General features: G+C 35.5%; 1 protein-coding gene across 16 annotated transcripts in view; it reads right to left on the reverse strand.

Moving 5' to 3' along the window:
* Positions 1–16,953, reverse strand: part of CLASP2 (cytoplasmic linker associated protein 2) — a 181,586-nt gene that overhangs the window by 56,177 nt on the left and 108,456 nt on the right. For 5 of the 16 annotated variants that reach the window (XM_040637022.1, XM_040637009.1, XM_040637011.1 and 2 more), the window contains 7 exons: positions 16,355–16,525; positions 15,828–15,935; positions 12,199–12,261; positions 11,129–11,235; positions 7,726–7,970; positions 6,205–6,268; positions 50–52 (listed from right to left, as the gene is read on the reverse strand). In XM_040637022.1, the coding sequence (XP_040492956.1) occupies positions 50–52; positions 6,205–6,268; positions 7,726–7,970; positions 11,129–11,235; positions 12,199–12,261; positions 15,828–15,935; positions 16,355–16,525 (761 nt within the window). The remainder of the gene's footprint in view (positions 1–49; positions 53–6,204; positions 6,269–7,725; positions 7,971–11,128; positions 11,236–12,198; positions 12,262–15,827; positions 15,936–16,354; positions 16,526–16,953) is intronic. The other 11 variants (XM_040637018.1, XM_040637014.1, XM_040637017.1 and 8 more) reach the window with 3 other exon arrangements.

Raw genomic sequence — 16,953 nt, forward strand, 5'->3', positions numbered from 1 at the left:
ACAGTCATGCAGTAAAGTTAGGTTTCCAACAAATATTGAACCAACTTACTCTCTATTGAGAGTTCCAACACAGGGGACAGCATGCAAAAAGAAAAAAAGAAAAAAAAGAAAAACACACAAATTAGTCGCCATCAATGCAAAGTTCCTGTATGGAAGAAAAACACTTAGAAAATAAAAGTGACAAATGTTTTTCAAAGTTTTATGATAAACTCAAAACAGTTTTTAAAACAAGAGTTAAATGAATAGTATGAGAGAAGAGCATGTGATTTTCCTGTGTTTCTCCCTCACGTCCTTGCCAAAGAAATTTAAAAACAAAACCCAGAAAATCAACTTCTTTTCCAGACCCTAATATCCTTGAGGCTCAACTTCTAGAAAGAATCTAAGACTAATACACCTGCCCCCATTTCTGAACAGTGCCAGCATTTACTTCTGAAGTTCAGTATCTAAATTTATTTTTTTCCTCTTCAGAAGAAACATTTACAAGTTAAGTGATATCTGTGAAGGTTTAGAACAACTACAGTTGTTTGGAAATAAAAAGTAACGGTTTATACTACAACTTTAAGTTTTCCCCAGGTAAGATGTGCATTATGGTCTCCTGATCCTAGGACTGCAACCAGCTCTGCTGTCTAGAACACTCTTTAGGAGACCAGATGCGACCCGGGCACCCAACTGCGTCCCATTTTAGTAGCCACAGATTGAATTCCTAGCTGTTCAAGACTCAATGGTATGACTTCAAGAGGTAGGATAATACAGATCATAAGATGCCACTTCAAAACATGCATCTCAGTGAAGGTGGCTCTTTTCAAACAGTTCCTTCAGAGGCAAATGTCAGAACACATAAGGTAACTTTCGGCATCTGACACTTAATACATTTGAGGGAAAAAAATGATTCTAGAGGAGTCAAAATAAAAATCTTCCCTGAACTCCTTCATTCTTCAAACTTAGTTTTAAAAAACTTATACAGTGTTTGGTGTGTACTTAGGGTTTTACATATATTAACTCATTTAATTATCCTCACAATCTTATGAGGTAGGTATTACTATGAACTCTATTTTACAGATAAGGAAACTAAGGCACACACTGCTAATAAGGGTTGGAGGTAGAATTCGAACCCAAGTAGTCTAGCTCTACTATCCATACTTGATATCACAGTGTTGTACCATCTCTCTAGAAAAATATTAACAGGCTTTAAATCAAACATCTGCAGCTTACGTTCTAAATTACTGTCATACGTACATCATCATCCATCACCACTTATTTCCATACTGGTATTTGAGGTTAAAAAAAGTTTATCAAGTTATAGGCATCAAGTAATTTCAGCTTGCAAACTATATTTGCCAATCCTGTCCCAGGAAAAAATCCAGCACCTATTTCAACGGTGTTCAGAAAGAGCTCTCCCCTGGCCCTTCCTTTCTGGAGTGGCTGCACTGTATACTAAAGCTCGCCTGATATTCTAAAATATGTAAGAGGGAAATATTCTGGGGGCTGGAGAAGGAGATCCTATATGACAGTAGATGGTAGAAAGTGGATGGGGCTGCCCACAACCCGTTTCTCTAAGTATCTTGTTTCTGCTGAGGACAGTAGATAGTCTCAATTGTGTTGGACCTAAGTGAGAACAACTTTCAGTTATCATGGAAGCAGGCTATTGTCCAGAAGGTATTAACAGAGACTGAAATATTGATTTTAACCTAAAAAAGACACAGAAAATTCATCTAACTAAGCTAGTGGTATGAGATGTCTCCTCCTCAACACTGTGGCCCATTCTGGGGGAAGGCTTCAGACAGTTTCTGCCCCGTGAGGTTTCAGGACAGTTGAAGTTACTGATTAAGTGACTACAATTCACTAGTAGTGGAGAGCTAACCCAGGCTTGAGGAAGACAAAGAAGTGTCCCTGACAGCATTTTTCAAGGCTATGAGAAGAAAGTGCATGGCTCCTTTGGGGACATGGACATAGTCTACGCTAGGGTGAGAGTTAGGAAGGAACGACAAGTAAGATGATAGGCTTTGTTTGACATTTTTTTGAGGGTAATGAGTAGTAATTGCAGGGTTTTAAGCTGGAAGAGAAGATTTACCTTTCATAGAGAGATTACTGAAGGATGCGGTGTGGAGGAGGTGCAACAGGCTAAAGATCACGGTGCCCTGAACTAGCAGTGAGAATGGAGAGACAGTCAGAAGGCTGAATCAATTAGGATCAGGTGAGCTTCCAGAATGATGCCCAAAACCTTCACTTGAGCAATGAGGGAATGGAGATTTCATCTAATGAGATCAAGCAACACAGGAGGAAGAGTAGTTTTGAGGTTGAAGATGACCGATAAGACATGTGACTAAGTAAGCATAAGAGAAAAATATGGGCTGGAAGTACACTTTTGGGAGTCATTAGGTTACAACAAGTGATAACTGCAGCTTCAGATAAGGTACAGAATGAAAGAAGAGAGCCTAGGGCAAGAATCTATGCAGAACCAACACTTAGTAAAACACGCAGAGAGATAGGTGCTGCAAGACAAAGACTGTGAGGGAGACTGGATGGGACACAACAGGCAATTCAACAACAGACACATCACATTCCTTAAGGAGACAGAAAAGATACATTGAATAACCAAAAATAAAGTTGATAACAAAAAGAAATGTCAACCAGCAAATGGAATTTATGAGAAACTCACGGAAGCCAAGCAGATGAGACCATAACAGCAAAAAATTAGGACCAAAAGAATATTGTGGCTAACAACAGCTTCAAGGTGAGACCTCCTTCCATTTCAATAGGAGGGAGGGTAGAAAAAATGGGTTTCTGTGTAGTTACAATGGCTGGTCTGGAGGCAGGAAATGAGAGTTTCTGTTTGATGCTTTCCATTTTCCAGGTAAGCTAAGAAGCCAGGATACATGCTTGGGGCATAACACAGGTTGGGAGGTGAATGGGCTGCAGTTTTGAGGAGAGAAACTATTTGACATGGCCTCTTTGGAGAACAGAAGAGAAAGATGAGAGGAGGAGGATTATAAGGCAGCACTGAGCAGTAATGGAGAATGGCAGGGAAATACCGGAACACACAGGTGTTTCACCCAGGGGCCTGTACATTTTTTCCCTTTAAGAATCCTAACCTTCAGGGCACCTGGGTGGTTCAGTCAGTTAAGGGTCTGTCTTCGACTCAGGTCATGATCCCAGGGTTCTGGTATCGAGCCCCCGCAGAGGGCTTCCTGCTCAGCGGGGAGCCTGCTTCTCCCTCTGCCTTTACCCCTGCTTGTGCTCTCTCTCAAATAAATAAATAAAATCTTTAAAAAAAAAAAAAAAAAGAATCCTAACCTTCAATTGGTGGCATGAGCTCTGCCAGCAGAGGTTTTTGGACATATGTTTCTACTGTAGTGTTAATAACCCAGAACTTAGCATAGAAAACAGGGATCAGCAATCTTCAGTCTGCAAGTTAAGAATGGTTTTTACATTTTTAAATGATTTTAAAAGTTTTTTTTAAAAAGGCAATTTACATGAAACTTAAAATGTCAATGTTCATAAATAAAGTTTTTTTTGCAACTCAGCCATAATCATTTGTTTACATATTGTTTATCTAGATGCCTCTGTGCTACAATGGCAGAGTTTGGTAGTGGTGACAGAGATCCTTACAGCAAACAAAGCTGCAAATATTTACTATCTGGCCCTTTACAGAACAAAAAATGGCCTACTTCTGATAAAAAAACAAAACTGTATCTGGAAAGAAAAGAAAGTATCAAAATCAGTTGCTTGATCCTGAAGATGGAACTGTTGGTACTTTATAAAGATATATTTAAAAAATGGGGAGGGAGAGATCTGCTATTTTAATAATATCAGGACATAATGCAAAAGCTCAAATCAAACCCTGACATTTTATTTATTTTTCTTTTACAAGATTTTATTTATTTATTTGAGAGAGAGAGAATGAGCGGGTGAAGGGGCAGAGGGAGGAGGACAAGCAAACTCCCCACTGAGCCTGAAGCCAGCCGTAGGACAGTCCCAGGACCCTCAGACCATGACCTGAGCTGAAGGTAGATGCTTAACTAACTGAGCCACCCCGGTGCCCCAAACCCTGACATTTTAAACTCAGCACAGTATGGTGACATTCCAGCTTATTCTTAATGAATTACATTGGCAGAGCCTCTGACAGACAATCACCGAACAAAAGTCAAGCAGAAACAAATTAACAAAAATCTTTCTATTGCATTGGTCTTCACTGAACTAACTAAAATGCCAAAAACCTAATCAAACAAACAAAACCAGATGGGTCAGTAAGAATTGCATATAGTTAAAAAACCTGATGAAGAAAAACCAAAAAGTCACCTTCGTGACAATTCTAGGGAAGACTGTATCTGGTTCTAGATGTCTATTAAGGGAAGACAAGCATATGTGCTCAGTTCAGTTCCTTTCCCAACATCAAACTCAACTTTCCTATTTAATCTCTAAGAGACTCTTTAAAGTGTTTTTTATTACCGTATAAATTCTAGCATCCAAACAAATTGTATTATTATCCTAGCAAAAAATAAACTGGGACTTCAAGAAATAATCCAGCCTTGGTCTTATACCTTCCAGTAGGCAAGAATTATATCACTTATTGAAGATGTTTTAAAATTCTATTTTTTACGGACACCGGGTGGCTGAGTCAGTTAAGCGTCTGCTTTCGGCTCAGGTCATGATCCCAGAGTCCTGGGATCAAGTCCCACATTGGGCTCCTTGTTCAGCANAGCCTGCTTCTTCCTCTGCCTGCTGCTCCCCGTTTGTGCTCTCTTTCTCTCTGACAAAAAAAATCTTTAAAAAAATTCTATTTTTTAAAGTTGCACGGATAATTACTAAAATATTGTTTTTTAAAAGAGGTCCACCCAGATCACAATTTTCTTGTCCTTTGATTTATATTGCCAAGAAAATATATCAACAATTAATGTGTTCAGGATTTATAGAAATTTTTGTATTAAAGCAAGTCCTACAGCTGTAACTAGTGGTAGCAATGTAAGTGTAAAATGGTACAGTTACCTACATGTGCAGTTTGAAAGTTTTATTAATTAATTAATTAATTAATTTATTTATTTCCTCTAGGCTCAATGTGGGGTTTGAACTCATGATCCTGTGATCAACAGTTGAAAGCTTCACTGACTGAGGCAGTCAGGCACCCCTGAAAGTTATAAATTTTAAACAAACTGCTTATGAAGTGTTTTTTCATCTTTCTCTGTAATGGAATCTTGCATTCTTGGATAAAAAGTGGATAACCTTTGAAAACTTTTAAAGTAGAAGCAATTAATAATCTTTAGCTGGATTTTAGTTTATATATAAAGTGGGATTTTATTATCTTTAGTGTTGCAAATAATGAAAATATCAAAAATAGAAAAAAATGAGAATGATATGTGCAACAATAAAGTGAAGACAATAAAAAAATAAGGTGAAATTCATTAATTTTTTTTTTATAATTTCCCTTCCACACCTCCCTCTCACTTAGGTTAGAAATTCTCATGCAGACAACTGGTAACCTAAAAAAAAGACAATAAAGTTTCACCATTGTCAGACACATTCCTGAAAACAGAGTAACCAAATACATTTTACAACAGTAACTATCCTGCAAGGTGAACCAAAATTTCCTGGTACACATGCAGATTATGCCTAAGTGCTTAAAACGAAGTATGTTTTAATCAACATTAAAAATTAAACAGTGTTCTGAAAATTTTTATAGACTACTTCAACATACGAAATTTTTTTTTTAATGTTACTACCAAACTATGGCCAACATGGTAATTTGTGCTTTTGTGTTATTTAATGGCAATTCTTTTCTACACAATTACTCTTTTAAGGTAAGAATATATTTACATTAACACTGCAAAAGAAGAAAACAATAAAAAGTTCTTAAAAAGACCTTTTTTCAACTTACCCATTTTTTTTCCTTTACAAACAGTAAGAAGTTTCTAGTGATACAAGCACATTCAGTTTGATTAATTCTGAGTCATGCTTGTTACTATACCCCTCAGCTTATAGTCTTAGACAATCTCTGGAAAAGTTTAAATGGTTACCAGAGAGCAATTTCTAAATTATGTATGATATCAAACAATTTCAATTATGTCTGAAAAGATTATTACCATTTTGGGGCAATAATAAAACAAAAATGGCTTACAGTACTTTGCTATTATTTTACTTTTTTTTTTTTTTTGGCAGTCCACAAATGACATTCCATAGGAGTAAACAATCTTAAATACTAAAACATACCTTGCCATGAGGATCAGCAAACATTCTTGTGAAAATTTCACATAATCTTTTCAGTTCAACTCGACTGTCAAAATAATAGAGCAGCTTATTAATATCTTTTTCTTACAAGATTTATTTATTTGAGAGAGAGACAGAGCATAAGCAGGGGGAGGAGCAGAGGGAGAGGGAGAGGGAGAAGCAGATGCCCTGCTGAGCAGGGAGCCCAAGGAGGGGGGCACGGGGGCAGGACTTGATTCCATAACCCTGAGATCATGACCAGAGCCGAGGTCAGATGCTTAACCAACTACGCCACCCAGGTGCCCCAAAAGTAGCTTATTAATACCTTGCTGAAGGAAGAATTCATTTAAAAATAACCTTAGCCATAATTAGGCTTCTTATAAAAAAAAACAAAACAAAACAGTCCTCCAAATCAAAAAATTTGTGGGACTTACTTATCAGGGATAAATACAAATTTATCAAATGCAACAATAATTCTGTTGCAACCCAAATTATTTTAAAAGTTAGAAGTTTTATAAAAAGAACTATATTTCATTAATGTAGTATGACAGGGGAAACTGTACAAATGACATTCCCAGCACACGAATTTTATCCTTTAAATGCTAAGATGTTTTCTTAAATTTGGCCACCTGAGGGCTAAAATCTTTCTACACTATGCCTACCCCTTGCAACTGATAATGATATACTGAACCTAATATTAACCTAATCTTGATGGGGTTAGGAACAATATTATGATTTACTGTAATGATTCATGAAGTGTGATATGCAAACATTAAAATATATTAGGCAGTACACAGATGAATGTCTATTTTAAATTAAATAGTTATAATACTTCCTAAAGTAAAAATGTAGTCAACAACTCTAACCCTGATTTCAGGTATCAAGTCAGGAAGTAGCCCTCTAATTTTTCCACTACACTCAAACTTATGAATAATCTGAATCTAGGTTCTTAAAAGGGGTTGACTGGAGAAGTTTAAAACATTACACAGATTAAAGACAATAAAGAATTTAGGGGCGAAAAGCAAGTAAAAGCCATTAGAAAAGGAAAACGAATCAAATCAAACCAAATCGAACAAACTAAAAAGCAATATAAAGTTAAGAGAAATTCACTCCAATTCCATTTTGTATTACACTAAGACTCACATATTACATGAACGCTGAGAATATACCTTCAGGTTCAAGTGAGCATAAACATTCTTTCCTCTCACTGAAAAACTTATCAGGAATGAATTTTAATAAACTGGCCAGTTTTAATCTTACATATACTTTATTATTTTTTTTAATTTAAAAAATTAATACCTTTTTTCATGAACTTCTATTTGTGAATAAAGTTTCCTTTTAAGTAAAAATTTCTAGTATAGATAGTATAGATGGTCCTGAAGCTTGGGAAAATATTCTGATGCCATCTTCTGAATTTAAAACAAGTCTGTTCCCATACTAATCTCTCTAAGATGTTATGGAAACAAAGGCAGGTTGAAAAGTGCTAACCTGACAAGACAGTTATTTTAAGACAACACAACTCACCTTAGAGTTCTCTGATTTTTTAATAAGTTCTGCAGACCCAGGAGGCCTTCTTTCCTTTCTGACCAGTTGGAACTAGCACATCTATTGAGGACTTCTGCCACATCTTCCGTCTGCCTCATATATGTGGGAATACTACCATTTCGAGAACTATAGGAACGTTCTGAACAAGCACTAGATGCATCGCTGTTGGCGTCATCATCTGAATGCATTCCATATGATTCATATCTTCTTCGAGCAGGTTTTTTCTGTTATACATAAAGGCTCTCATTAGCAGTAGCCAAAAGAATATACTGGTATTTTATAATTTCGACTGACCACAAAAAGACTGGTTTTTGTTTTAAAATCAGTACCAAGCATGCGGCTAATCACTGTAATAATAAAATTATCAATGTTATATCAATCGATAATTGATTTTATTATCAATATTTAGTTTTGCTTCAGAAAACATGTTTTAGAAGTTAGTAGACGAAATATTTTTAAACCACAGGACATAGTAGAAACAGAATAAGGCTATATGAAAGTTTGGATATTAAAGTGGGAAGAGTCAAATTGTGGGTTTTTGCCTCTTTTCTTTTTCATGGAAACCAAGAACTACTAGACTATAAATGAACAGAAACTACTGGAAATTTGAATTGGTAAGAAGAGAATATTACTTTTTAAAGGATGAGAATGGATCAGGAAAACACATTTTCCTATACGACTTCTATTTTTCCTGTCTGCCTTCTTCTCTAGTCTCCCTTTTTACATCTGTTACCAATTCTCTTGCCACACTTTCTTCCTTTGTACCCAACCCTCATGTCTCCTACAGAAGTGAAACACAGACAAAGAATGATGAGAACCTGTTTTGCTTGCTATTATTTATAGGAGGCAAGCTCCTTGAGGGTCCTCCATGTTTTTCCCAATGGGTCTATACCATCTATTTCAATAAATGCAAGAAAGCCTATCTAGATTCCTTTGATTTCTTCAGGCTTATCATTTAATATATGTAACTGCTAATTATACCTTGCATAATAAAAGTGAAATGAGACAGAGTAAATAGCTTATTTGAGATTTCCTTGGAACGACTGGAAATGTATCTTTATGTAATCTGATATTTGAATTTAGGCTGATGAGCAGTGAAGACATTCCTATGAAACATGTTAAAAAGCATAATAACTTAAAACAGTTCTAGTGGCTACAAATTCTCCAAAGTCTAAAATCTAAAAACAAAAAGTAACTTGAATTTAATTCAAAATAGTTTTATAAAGACATTTCCATCACTGAACGTCTCTTACTGATTTAGAGACACCAATTTAATTTAGAAAGTGCTAATGTGGTATCTCCTGTGTTGGGCTCCAGCATCTGTTTTGTTACAGACATCAGTGTGAGTAACATCTCATTTGTATGGAGTAGTCCCACTGGAAGGACAAGAACCCCTATAGGACATTCTGTTCAAGGAGCATCTCCCTATTGATGATCATATATACAGCATAATGGATGTATTAAAGGATGTTACTACTTCAACTTGAATATTTTCTAGAAGACTATCATCTGTTAAACTGATGAAGCAAAAGAAAAAAGTTATGGTATCATAAGATGTCAGAAAACAGCAATGTCTATACCTTAGTCCGTATGTCTCCTAAGAGCTGAGAGCAGTAAATTTTTAAAGAGAAAAATTGAAAATAATGAAGAACATTTTGCTAAACAGCACAATGAAGCAGGCATAAACAATGCCCATAATCAGAAACATTAAATTTTTTAATATATAGATACATGAGAACTGCTTATTAGCAGACTATATCTTCAACCTTGCCAATATCCTTTAGTCCTAAGCTACAAAAATATTCCCATAACCAGTTTTCCTAAAGAAACTCAAATTTTCTTTCTTTACTTTTAAAGTAGGCTCCACGCCCAGTGTGGAGACCAAAGTGGGGCCCGAACTCATGACCCTGAGATGAAGCCCTGAGCTGAGATCAAGAGTTGGACGCTTAACCAAATGAGCTACCCAGATGCCCCTCAAATTTTCTATTTGAATCCTTATGTCATTTCCAAAGTTAACTTTGTTTCTGTGATTTTCCCAAGGTGCAAATTAGGCTTAGTAATTGAAAGATTTTTTTCTAGAAATTAATAGTTATAATTGGAATATCTATGCTATGCAAATAATGGAAGTAGACAGAATCAAATTATTGGCATTCAGCTTTTGGCCCTTACATACTTCAAACACATCTTAGTATTATAAGTAATAGTTCAAGAATAACCCATTCAATTCATAAAATTTATGTGAGCATAATTTAACTGGCAAATCTTCCATTTAAAAAGAAACTAGAAAATATGATTTGAGACGTACATTGATAAAAAACAGTAAATTTAAAGCATCTGACTGATTTAAGTTCATCGGAACAAGACGTGATCAATATATCCCATGCCCAAGAGAACAAAGTTCCTACTTAGTTATATTTATAAGAAATTAATCAAATGGCTGAGATAAAGGGAAAAATTCAGCACATGTAGACTGTCAGAGCAGAACTACATATGTGATTACATTTATTGTATTATAGCTATGACCAATGAATATTTTTCAAAACTTATTTTTCAAATATATGTGGCATAAATCATATCAACACTGGTTAAGATGTGATATACAGTCTTAAAAGGCATAATGTATTTTTTATTTCAAAACAAAGATGAGGCCTTTTATAAGTTCTGTGTAAGAAACTGAGTAAATGCTCCTCAAACATTGGATTAATAGAATTTGAAAGAGAAAGTGTCATACTGAATTGACTTGTGAAATTGGCAAAAGCCAATTACAGTCATTGCTCAAGTGATACTTCCTTCGTAATTTTAAGTGAGAAAAACAACAGTGAAATATGTGCAGCACTCTTCTGAAAAACTATCATGGATCTGTGGACGATGTTTTTAAATCTCACTATTTAATGTGTCAGACATAAAGAGCCAGGAGGATATCCTAATTATCATTTGTCTTGAAGTTGTACTTTCTCTCAGCTCAGAAAATATAAGTAAGACTAAACAAAATCCTACCCCAAGCTAACACAATCCCTAAATACTCAAAGTTAAGCAAGCTTTGAAATATATGCTTGTAGCGTACACATTTATGTACTAATCTAATCTACCCTTACTCCTAGGGTACTATAGTGCATAAAACACATCACCATATTAATGACATCAATATTTATATTCCTGACATGCCATCAATTACTTTTAGCCTTGGCTTAAAATTCTGGCCAAGAATAAAGATCAAGAATTGATTATACTGCTCTGCTTTTTACACTGTCCACATTTGATCTTCCTAGATTTAATCCACAAACATTTTCCCATGTCCTTTCCCGAATTGGTGGACTGCCTTACCCATACATTAGTTTCATAATGGGAACATCTATAATGATAAGGAAATGGAGAAGAGTACCAAGGCATCTGCTACCGCCTCCTCCACATCAGAACCTGTGTTCAGGACTCGCATGGCACTGACAGAAGATGACAGTCGGCTTGACTGGCTGATCCCATACCCCGGACCTAATTCATCAGAAGGAGGAAAACAGCTTTCAGAGAGTCATAAATGTTAACAGTGTCACACTGGAAACTTTAAGATCCTTAAGGGGAGGGGGGAAAAAAAACCAATGGGGCAAAGCATTTTAAAAGCAATTCTGTATTTTCTGGGTACATTTGGTTTTTGGTCAAATAAAACAGTAAAGGCAATTAAAATTACTACTCATAGTGTATGGAAAATAAATTTAAAGAACAGTAGCTATGATACATTTATGACCAGAAGTTAGAAGAAAGAATGGCTGGCTAAGGGCTTGGGAATCTACAGCCCTTGCAATTAATCCAGCTCTATCAGTCAGACAAATCTCATCCATTCAGGTGAGCCACAGAGTAGTCCAGAACAAAGATCAAACCTCAAACCGATAACGATTAGGGAGCTCAATAAAGCCACACCAGTTTACAAGGGAAAAAACCTCCAATTATTATTTCTTCTCCTTCAAGATAGGCTGATTTCAATCTAAAACTAAGACATGTCATTTGATATTTGTTAAGCACCTACTGTGTGCCCAACATTCTGAGGTATGTAAATACAAATAAGAGATGGATTCTCCCCCTCACTACTTTCTACACCACCATTTACAATTAAAACACTTCATCCACCATTTTGGTTTTTTTTTTTTCCAAGACATGTACAAAGATGAAGTACATAACTGAGAACACAAAACAATTCCATATTTAAACATGACATAACTTAGGTTACACACGCACAAAAAATATCTGCCAGTGAGAAAAATGCCCAAATAAGATTGTGGGAGGGGAAAATGTTACTTGGGGGAAAATTAAAAAATCACAAATGACTTATTATCCAACAAATTAAATTTAAATAAAAACAAACTGATTTGAAAACATGAATATACAATACAACGGAAACTGAAAAAGACAAAAATCTGAGATGAATGCACAGATGATTGTGAAAATGTACTCATTCTTCACCTGAGGCCCCATACACATCGGGGGCGTAGAGGGCACCAGTAGATCTGGAATGGTGTCTGGAGGCTGGAATAACAGGACCATACAAACCTCATCTATTACCACAGAAACAAGGAATAGTGGCAGCACTATAGTCAGGCAAGGAGAGTTAGTCAACACTGGTATTACTAGTACTAGTTAAGGATCAGAATACTGCCGAGTAAGGCAACTGAACATTAGCACCATAATATCATCCTTGACACACAAAAGATCTTACACCTAAGGGGACAGACATAAGCCCACAGGAGACAAAAAAAGCAAATATTCAAATGGAAGGAAATGTCAAAAGTACAAGCATGAAACAAAAAAATGAACATTGTAGTTAAAAAAAAAAAACCACTATGGTAACTAGTAACCAATAATAACCCTATCTCCTTTAATCTTGAACCCAATGAAGCAGGTATTACTATCCCATTTTATAGATAGGTAAATTTAAGCAGAGAGAGTTTCGCTAGTAAGTGAAACACCTCAGTATCTACCCTCTTTCAAGGCCTTTGCTCTTAAACAGTATACGCACCACCTTCACATTGTTCAAAAGATAACATACCTCATTTACGTTAGCGTAAACGTTTTCCATAATGTTTCATAGAATGTAAGTTCTGGATTCAGTGAAAGATTATTTAAATATCAAAGCACATTTAAACATAAAAAAGGGAGTATTAATAATCTAAAGACCTAGAAATGTGACATGTCTCCTTCTATTTTTGACATATTTTAAATTTCATGTCTTAAAATCCTGATTTTCCTAACACCATAAAGTCATTCTTCCTCTTACATACAGAAACAAATAAGCCAGGAAAGACTCATTTTAATATTTAATGAAATAGATTACTCTTATTTACATATATTAATTAGAGCAGTTAAAATACTTTTATTACACAAATCACTCTTTTCTTTGCCACAGGACCTTAGTGAATGCAAAAAAGATCAAAAAGATTGAGAGAAAGGATTAAACAGAAAGAATCCTGCACAAAAGGTTTAATCAGACCCTGAAAGGTGTCTATACATAATATACATAGTAGTATATATATAGTATATATAATATATGCTATATATTAGTTTTAATTTTACCTGACAGAAATAATTTTTTAAATGGTGAGAGTTACCAATATGGATATGCCCAATGGATGAAAATTTCTGGAAAATTTTCTGGAATCAATGGTTACCTGTGGCTGCAGGTAAGTGGTAAGAGGCACCACTCACATGCTTGCAATAACATAAGCCTTGTTTTTGAAACTTGACTACAGAAATAAACATAAACTAGGGTACAAGTTCCAGAGAAGTTTGGCTTTGCTCAGCTCTGGTTTATTTCTGATGCTTTAGGACTTTCACACTGGTCTTATGCTACAACTGAACGCATGGCAAACTTTGGGGTTCATCTGCTGAATGGCGATATTCACATCAGAGGTGTAAAAAGGATCCACCAAATAAACACAGTAAGCACAGCAGAATGCAGGCAAACACAGCAACCAACGTGAGTGGGAAGGATAACCTGATCTTCCGGAATGCTACTCCTCATCCCTGTGTAATAAGCGGGCTAATCTGCTACCTTTACTGTGCAGTACCCATATGTAAATAAAAGGGCTATAAAAATCAATTCTTCTAAAACTATAAAATAAAAAGATCTAATCTTCTTTAATCCAAATAGAATGTTTCATTAGAATCAGGAAAACAGCTTCATTTAACAAAAACTTAAGTGATTTAAATTGTCAAATGGAGACTATGAGCTGAATCTAGTCACCATTTCTCTTTAAAAACAGGCATATTAATGATGTTTATTTTTTAAGTGATTAATAGTTGATTATAAATTTTCTCTAATCTCTGACTACTACAAGGTTTAAAAGGTACAGAAACACATTTTGGTTTCTTGTTGATATCTCATGTTTTCTTTTTTTTTCTTTTTTTTAAAATTAGATTTTTATTCATTCTTTGTACTGTATACCCAGAGTATATATTTTATATATTTTATATCTCATGTTTTCTAATAATTCCGCAGCATTAGCATTATACAGATGCAGGTGTTATACCATTAAAAGTATCTTAAGAACCTTGCCACTAAAGTACAAGGAAACTACTTCTGGGCAAGCAGTTGAGCATTAGGGGAAAAGATGGAGGATCAGCAGTGGTGGCAGGGACGATGATGATGACGACCAAGTGCTCACTGTGTGCCAGGCCCTGCGCTGGGGGATTTGTTTCATGTATTCGCTCATTTATAGCTTCTTCAAAACAATCCTAACAAGTACATACTATTATGACCCTACTTTTACAGATCGGGAAACTCATGTACAGAAGGTACAGAACCCAGGCCATCTGACCTTAGAACATATGCTCTTAAACTACCACACATTCCACATATCCACTCCACTTCCTTCAACCCTTCAAGATGGCATGCTTATTTTATACAAATATAAGATTTATTTCATTCTTAAAACATATATACACAAAGATATACCATGTACACCTCCATGTATGTTTGTGTGTGTGCACATACACAGCCTATTGTATATGAACTAAAAATATCTCTGGCAAAGTACTGAAAGGGAACTCTGGTACCTGGGACTGGAACAGAAACAACAAAGGCTGAGGCCATCCCTGTCTGTGTTCCTAGCTCAATGGGGGTTTTCTAGGTACAGGACAGTCTAGTGATTTATTTAATGAAATGGCCCAGAGAACAGAAATTAATCTCTAGATATCCTACACTAACATGTCTATTGAAGGAAATAATTCCAATAGGCAACGAGTAGAACTATGTTCTTCTTAAATATCACGACGTCTGAGGAGAAATTCCTTAAGTATTACAGTAACCTACATTTTATGGAATTAAACAAAAAAAATCTGAAATGGCGTTAAGTATGTACATATAAATAAAGTACTAGTTAAAAAGCTGAAGGACCATGCAGAAATTCTAAAAATTTTCAGTGTAAAAAATTCTGCCTCTCTGATTATTCTCAAATACTAAAAGTTTAAAAAAAGTCATTTAAGATTTTTGTAAGTGAGGTAACTATACTATTATAGTCAAGGTTATAATATAATCTATATCACCAGGTACAGAGAGGTTTTACAGCTGTGACATGACACAAATATATGGGAAACGACTATTAAACTGTAAAATACTAAAAAAATGTTAATCTCTCCCATTTTAGTTAGTAGTTCACACGGTACTTTGCTGCACTCTTTCTAATAACCTATGTTAAATATCTAAGTTGAAATGTTAATATTTCTGCTAAAAAAAACCAACAGCATTTATTTTATCAAACAAAATGGTCCATACTTCACTTGAGAGTAAATATTTAAATATTACCTTTAAATTGTATAGGTTTATTTCTTAAGATAAATCTTGAATGCAATATTCTATAGTTTAAATCTGTGTGATATTTACTTGATTATGGAGGCAATTTGTTTGTATAAGGTCTAAGCTGCTCATTTAAAACAAGTAAATGTCAAAGGAATTTCCCAAACATGTAATTTCCTTCTGACTCTTTCTTCTATCGGGATAGATAGATGAAGAAAGCTAAACGCCACGTATGCTGAGGTTATCAGATGGTGATAACAGAGGGGAAAGAAATGCACCCAACATCTGCCCAAGTACTTACCAAGGGGCTGAAAAGAGCGAACAGGACTTGTATCCCTGCTGCTCTCCCGACTGGCTTCCCGGCTGCACCCTTGACTCACACTTGGTCGAGGAATACGACTACTTCGGGCTGGTACAAAGCAACAGCAGCACAGAATGGAGGAAACAAAAGATAGAATTTGCATTTTTGATATGTTAATTTTTCTTTCTTAAAAACTGATCAATCGTTCTGAGGTTGAGAACAAATTACTCTTGATAAAGGATTGCCAGGAATACAGTTAAATTTGAATACAGTCCTCTAGTTTGTATGAGATTACAAGGGTAAAATAGTATTCTACAAATGTAAGAAGGCTGCAAATAAAAGGATTAAAATATACATGAATTATACTTTACAGGTAAGATACCTAATTCAATTATAACCTTTCAATTTTCTTTGAATTCTGCGTTTTCTTCTACCTTCTAAGTGCCCAACTGATGTCTGCCATGCTATCCAATATCCAAGCCTGAATACAAAAGAAGAGGTCCCAAGCCTCACAGAGAAAACCTTACCCACTGACAGCCTAGAGGGACTAGCCTCTCTGCTACACCCCTGGCTCCGTGGTATCTTGCTTCTCTTCGGTGCTGAGGCTGAATTGACCAAGACTCTTTGAACACCAGAGCTCACAGTGGAGAGGGCTGTTGTGGTCAGAACTCTTCCTGGAGACCCCGACCGGCTGCCAGCTGAACACCAAACATACATAGAAATGTTCAGATGTGAACTCTAAGAGAACTTGTTGAAAGGATAAAAATTCAAGAAATACATCTGAGAAAACTGGGATAGTATGGCAAGTTCTAAGTTCAAAAGAAACAGACTGAGGAAGACATGTATAGTCAAAACCTGGGGGGAAAAAAGTATGCTATATATGCTAGGACTGAACAGTAAAAATCATGTAAAAATCTGTTTTCAGTTTTGAGGGGTAGAGGACAACACTAATAGTATGTCTGTTCAGAACACAAACAGTATAAAAGATTTTCGAAAAAGACCAACGTATCTGACAAAACATTTCACATGGCTACAGCTATATATTAGAAAGCTATGTATTTGCAAGGAACAGAATTAGTCATTTCATTACTGCTATTATTTTGTTAAGAATGTAATAAAAATTTTC

Source organism: Ursus maritimus, unplaced genomic scaffold, assembly GCF_017311325.1.
Source record: "Ursus maritimus isolate PB19 unplaced genomic scaffold, ASM1731132v1 scaffold_20, whole genome shotgun sequence".
In the NCBI taxonomy this organism is placed as follows: domain Eukaryota; kingdom Metazoa; phylum Chordata; class Mammalia; order Carnivora; family Ursidae; genus Ursus; species Ursus maritimus.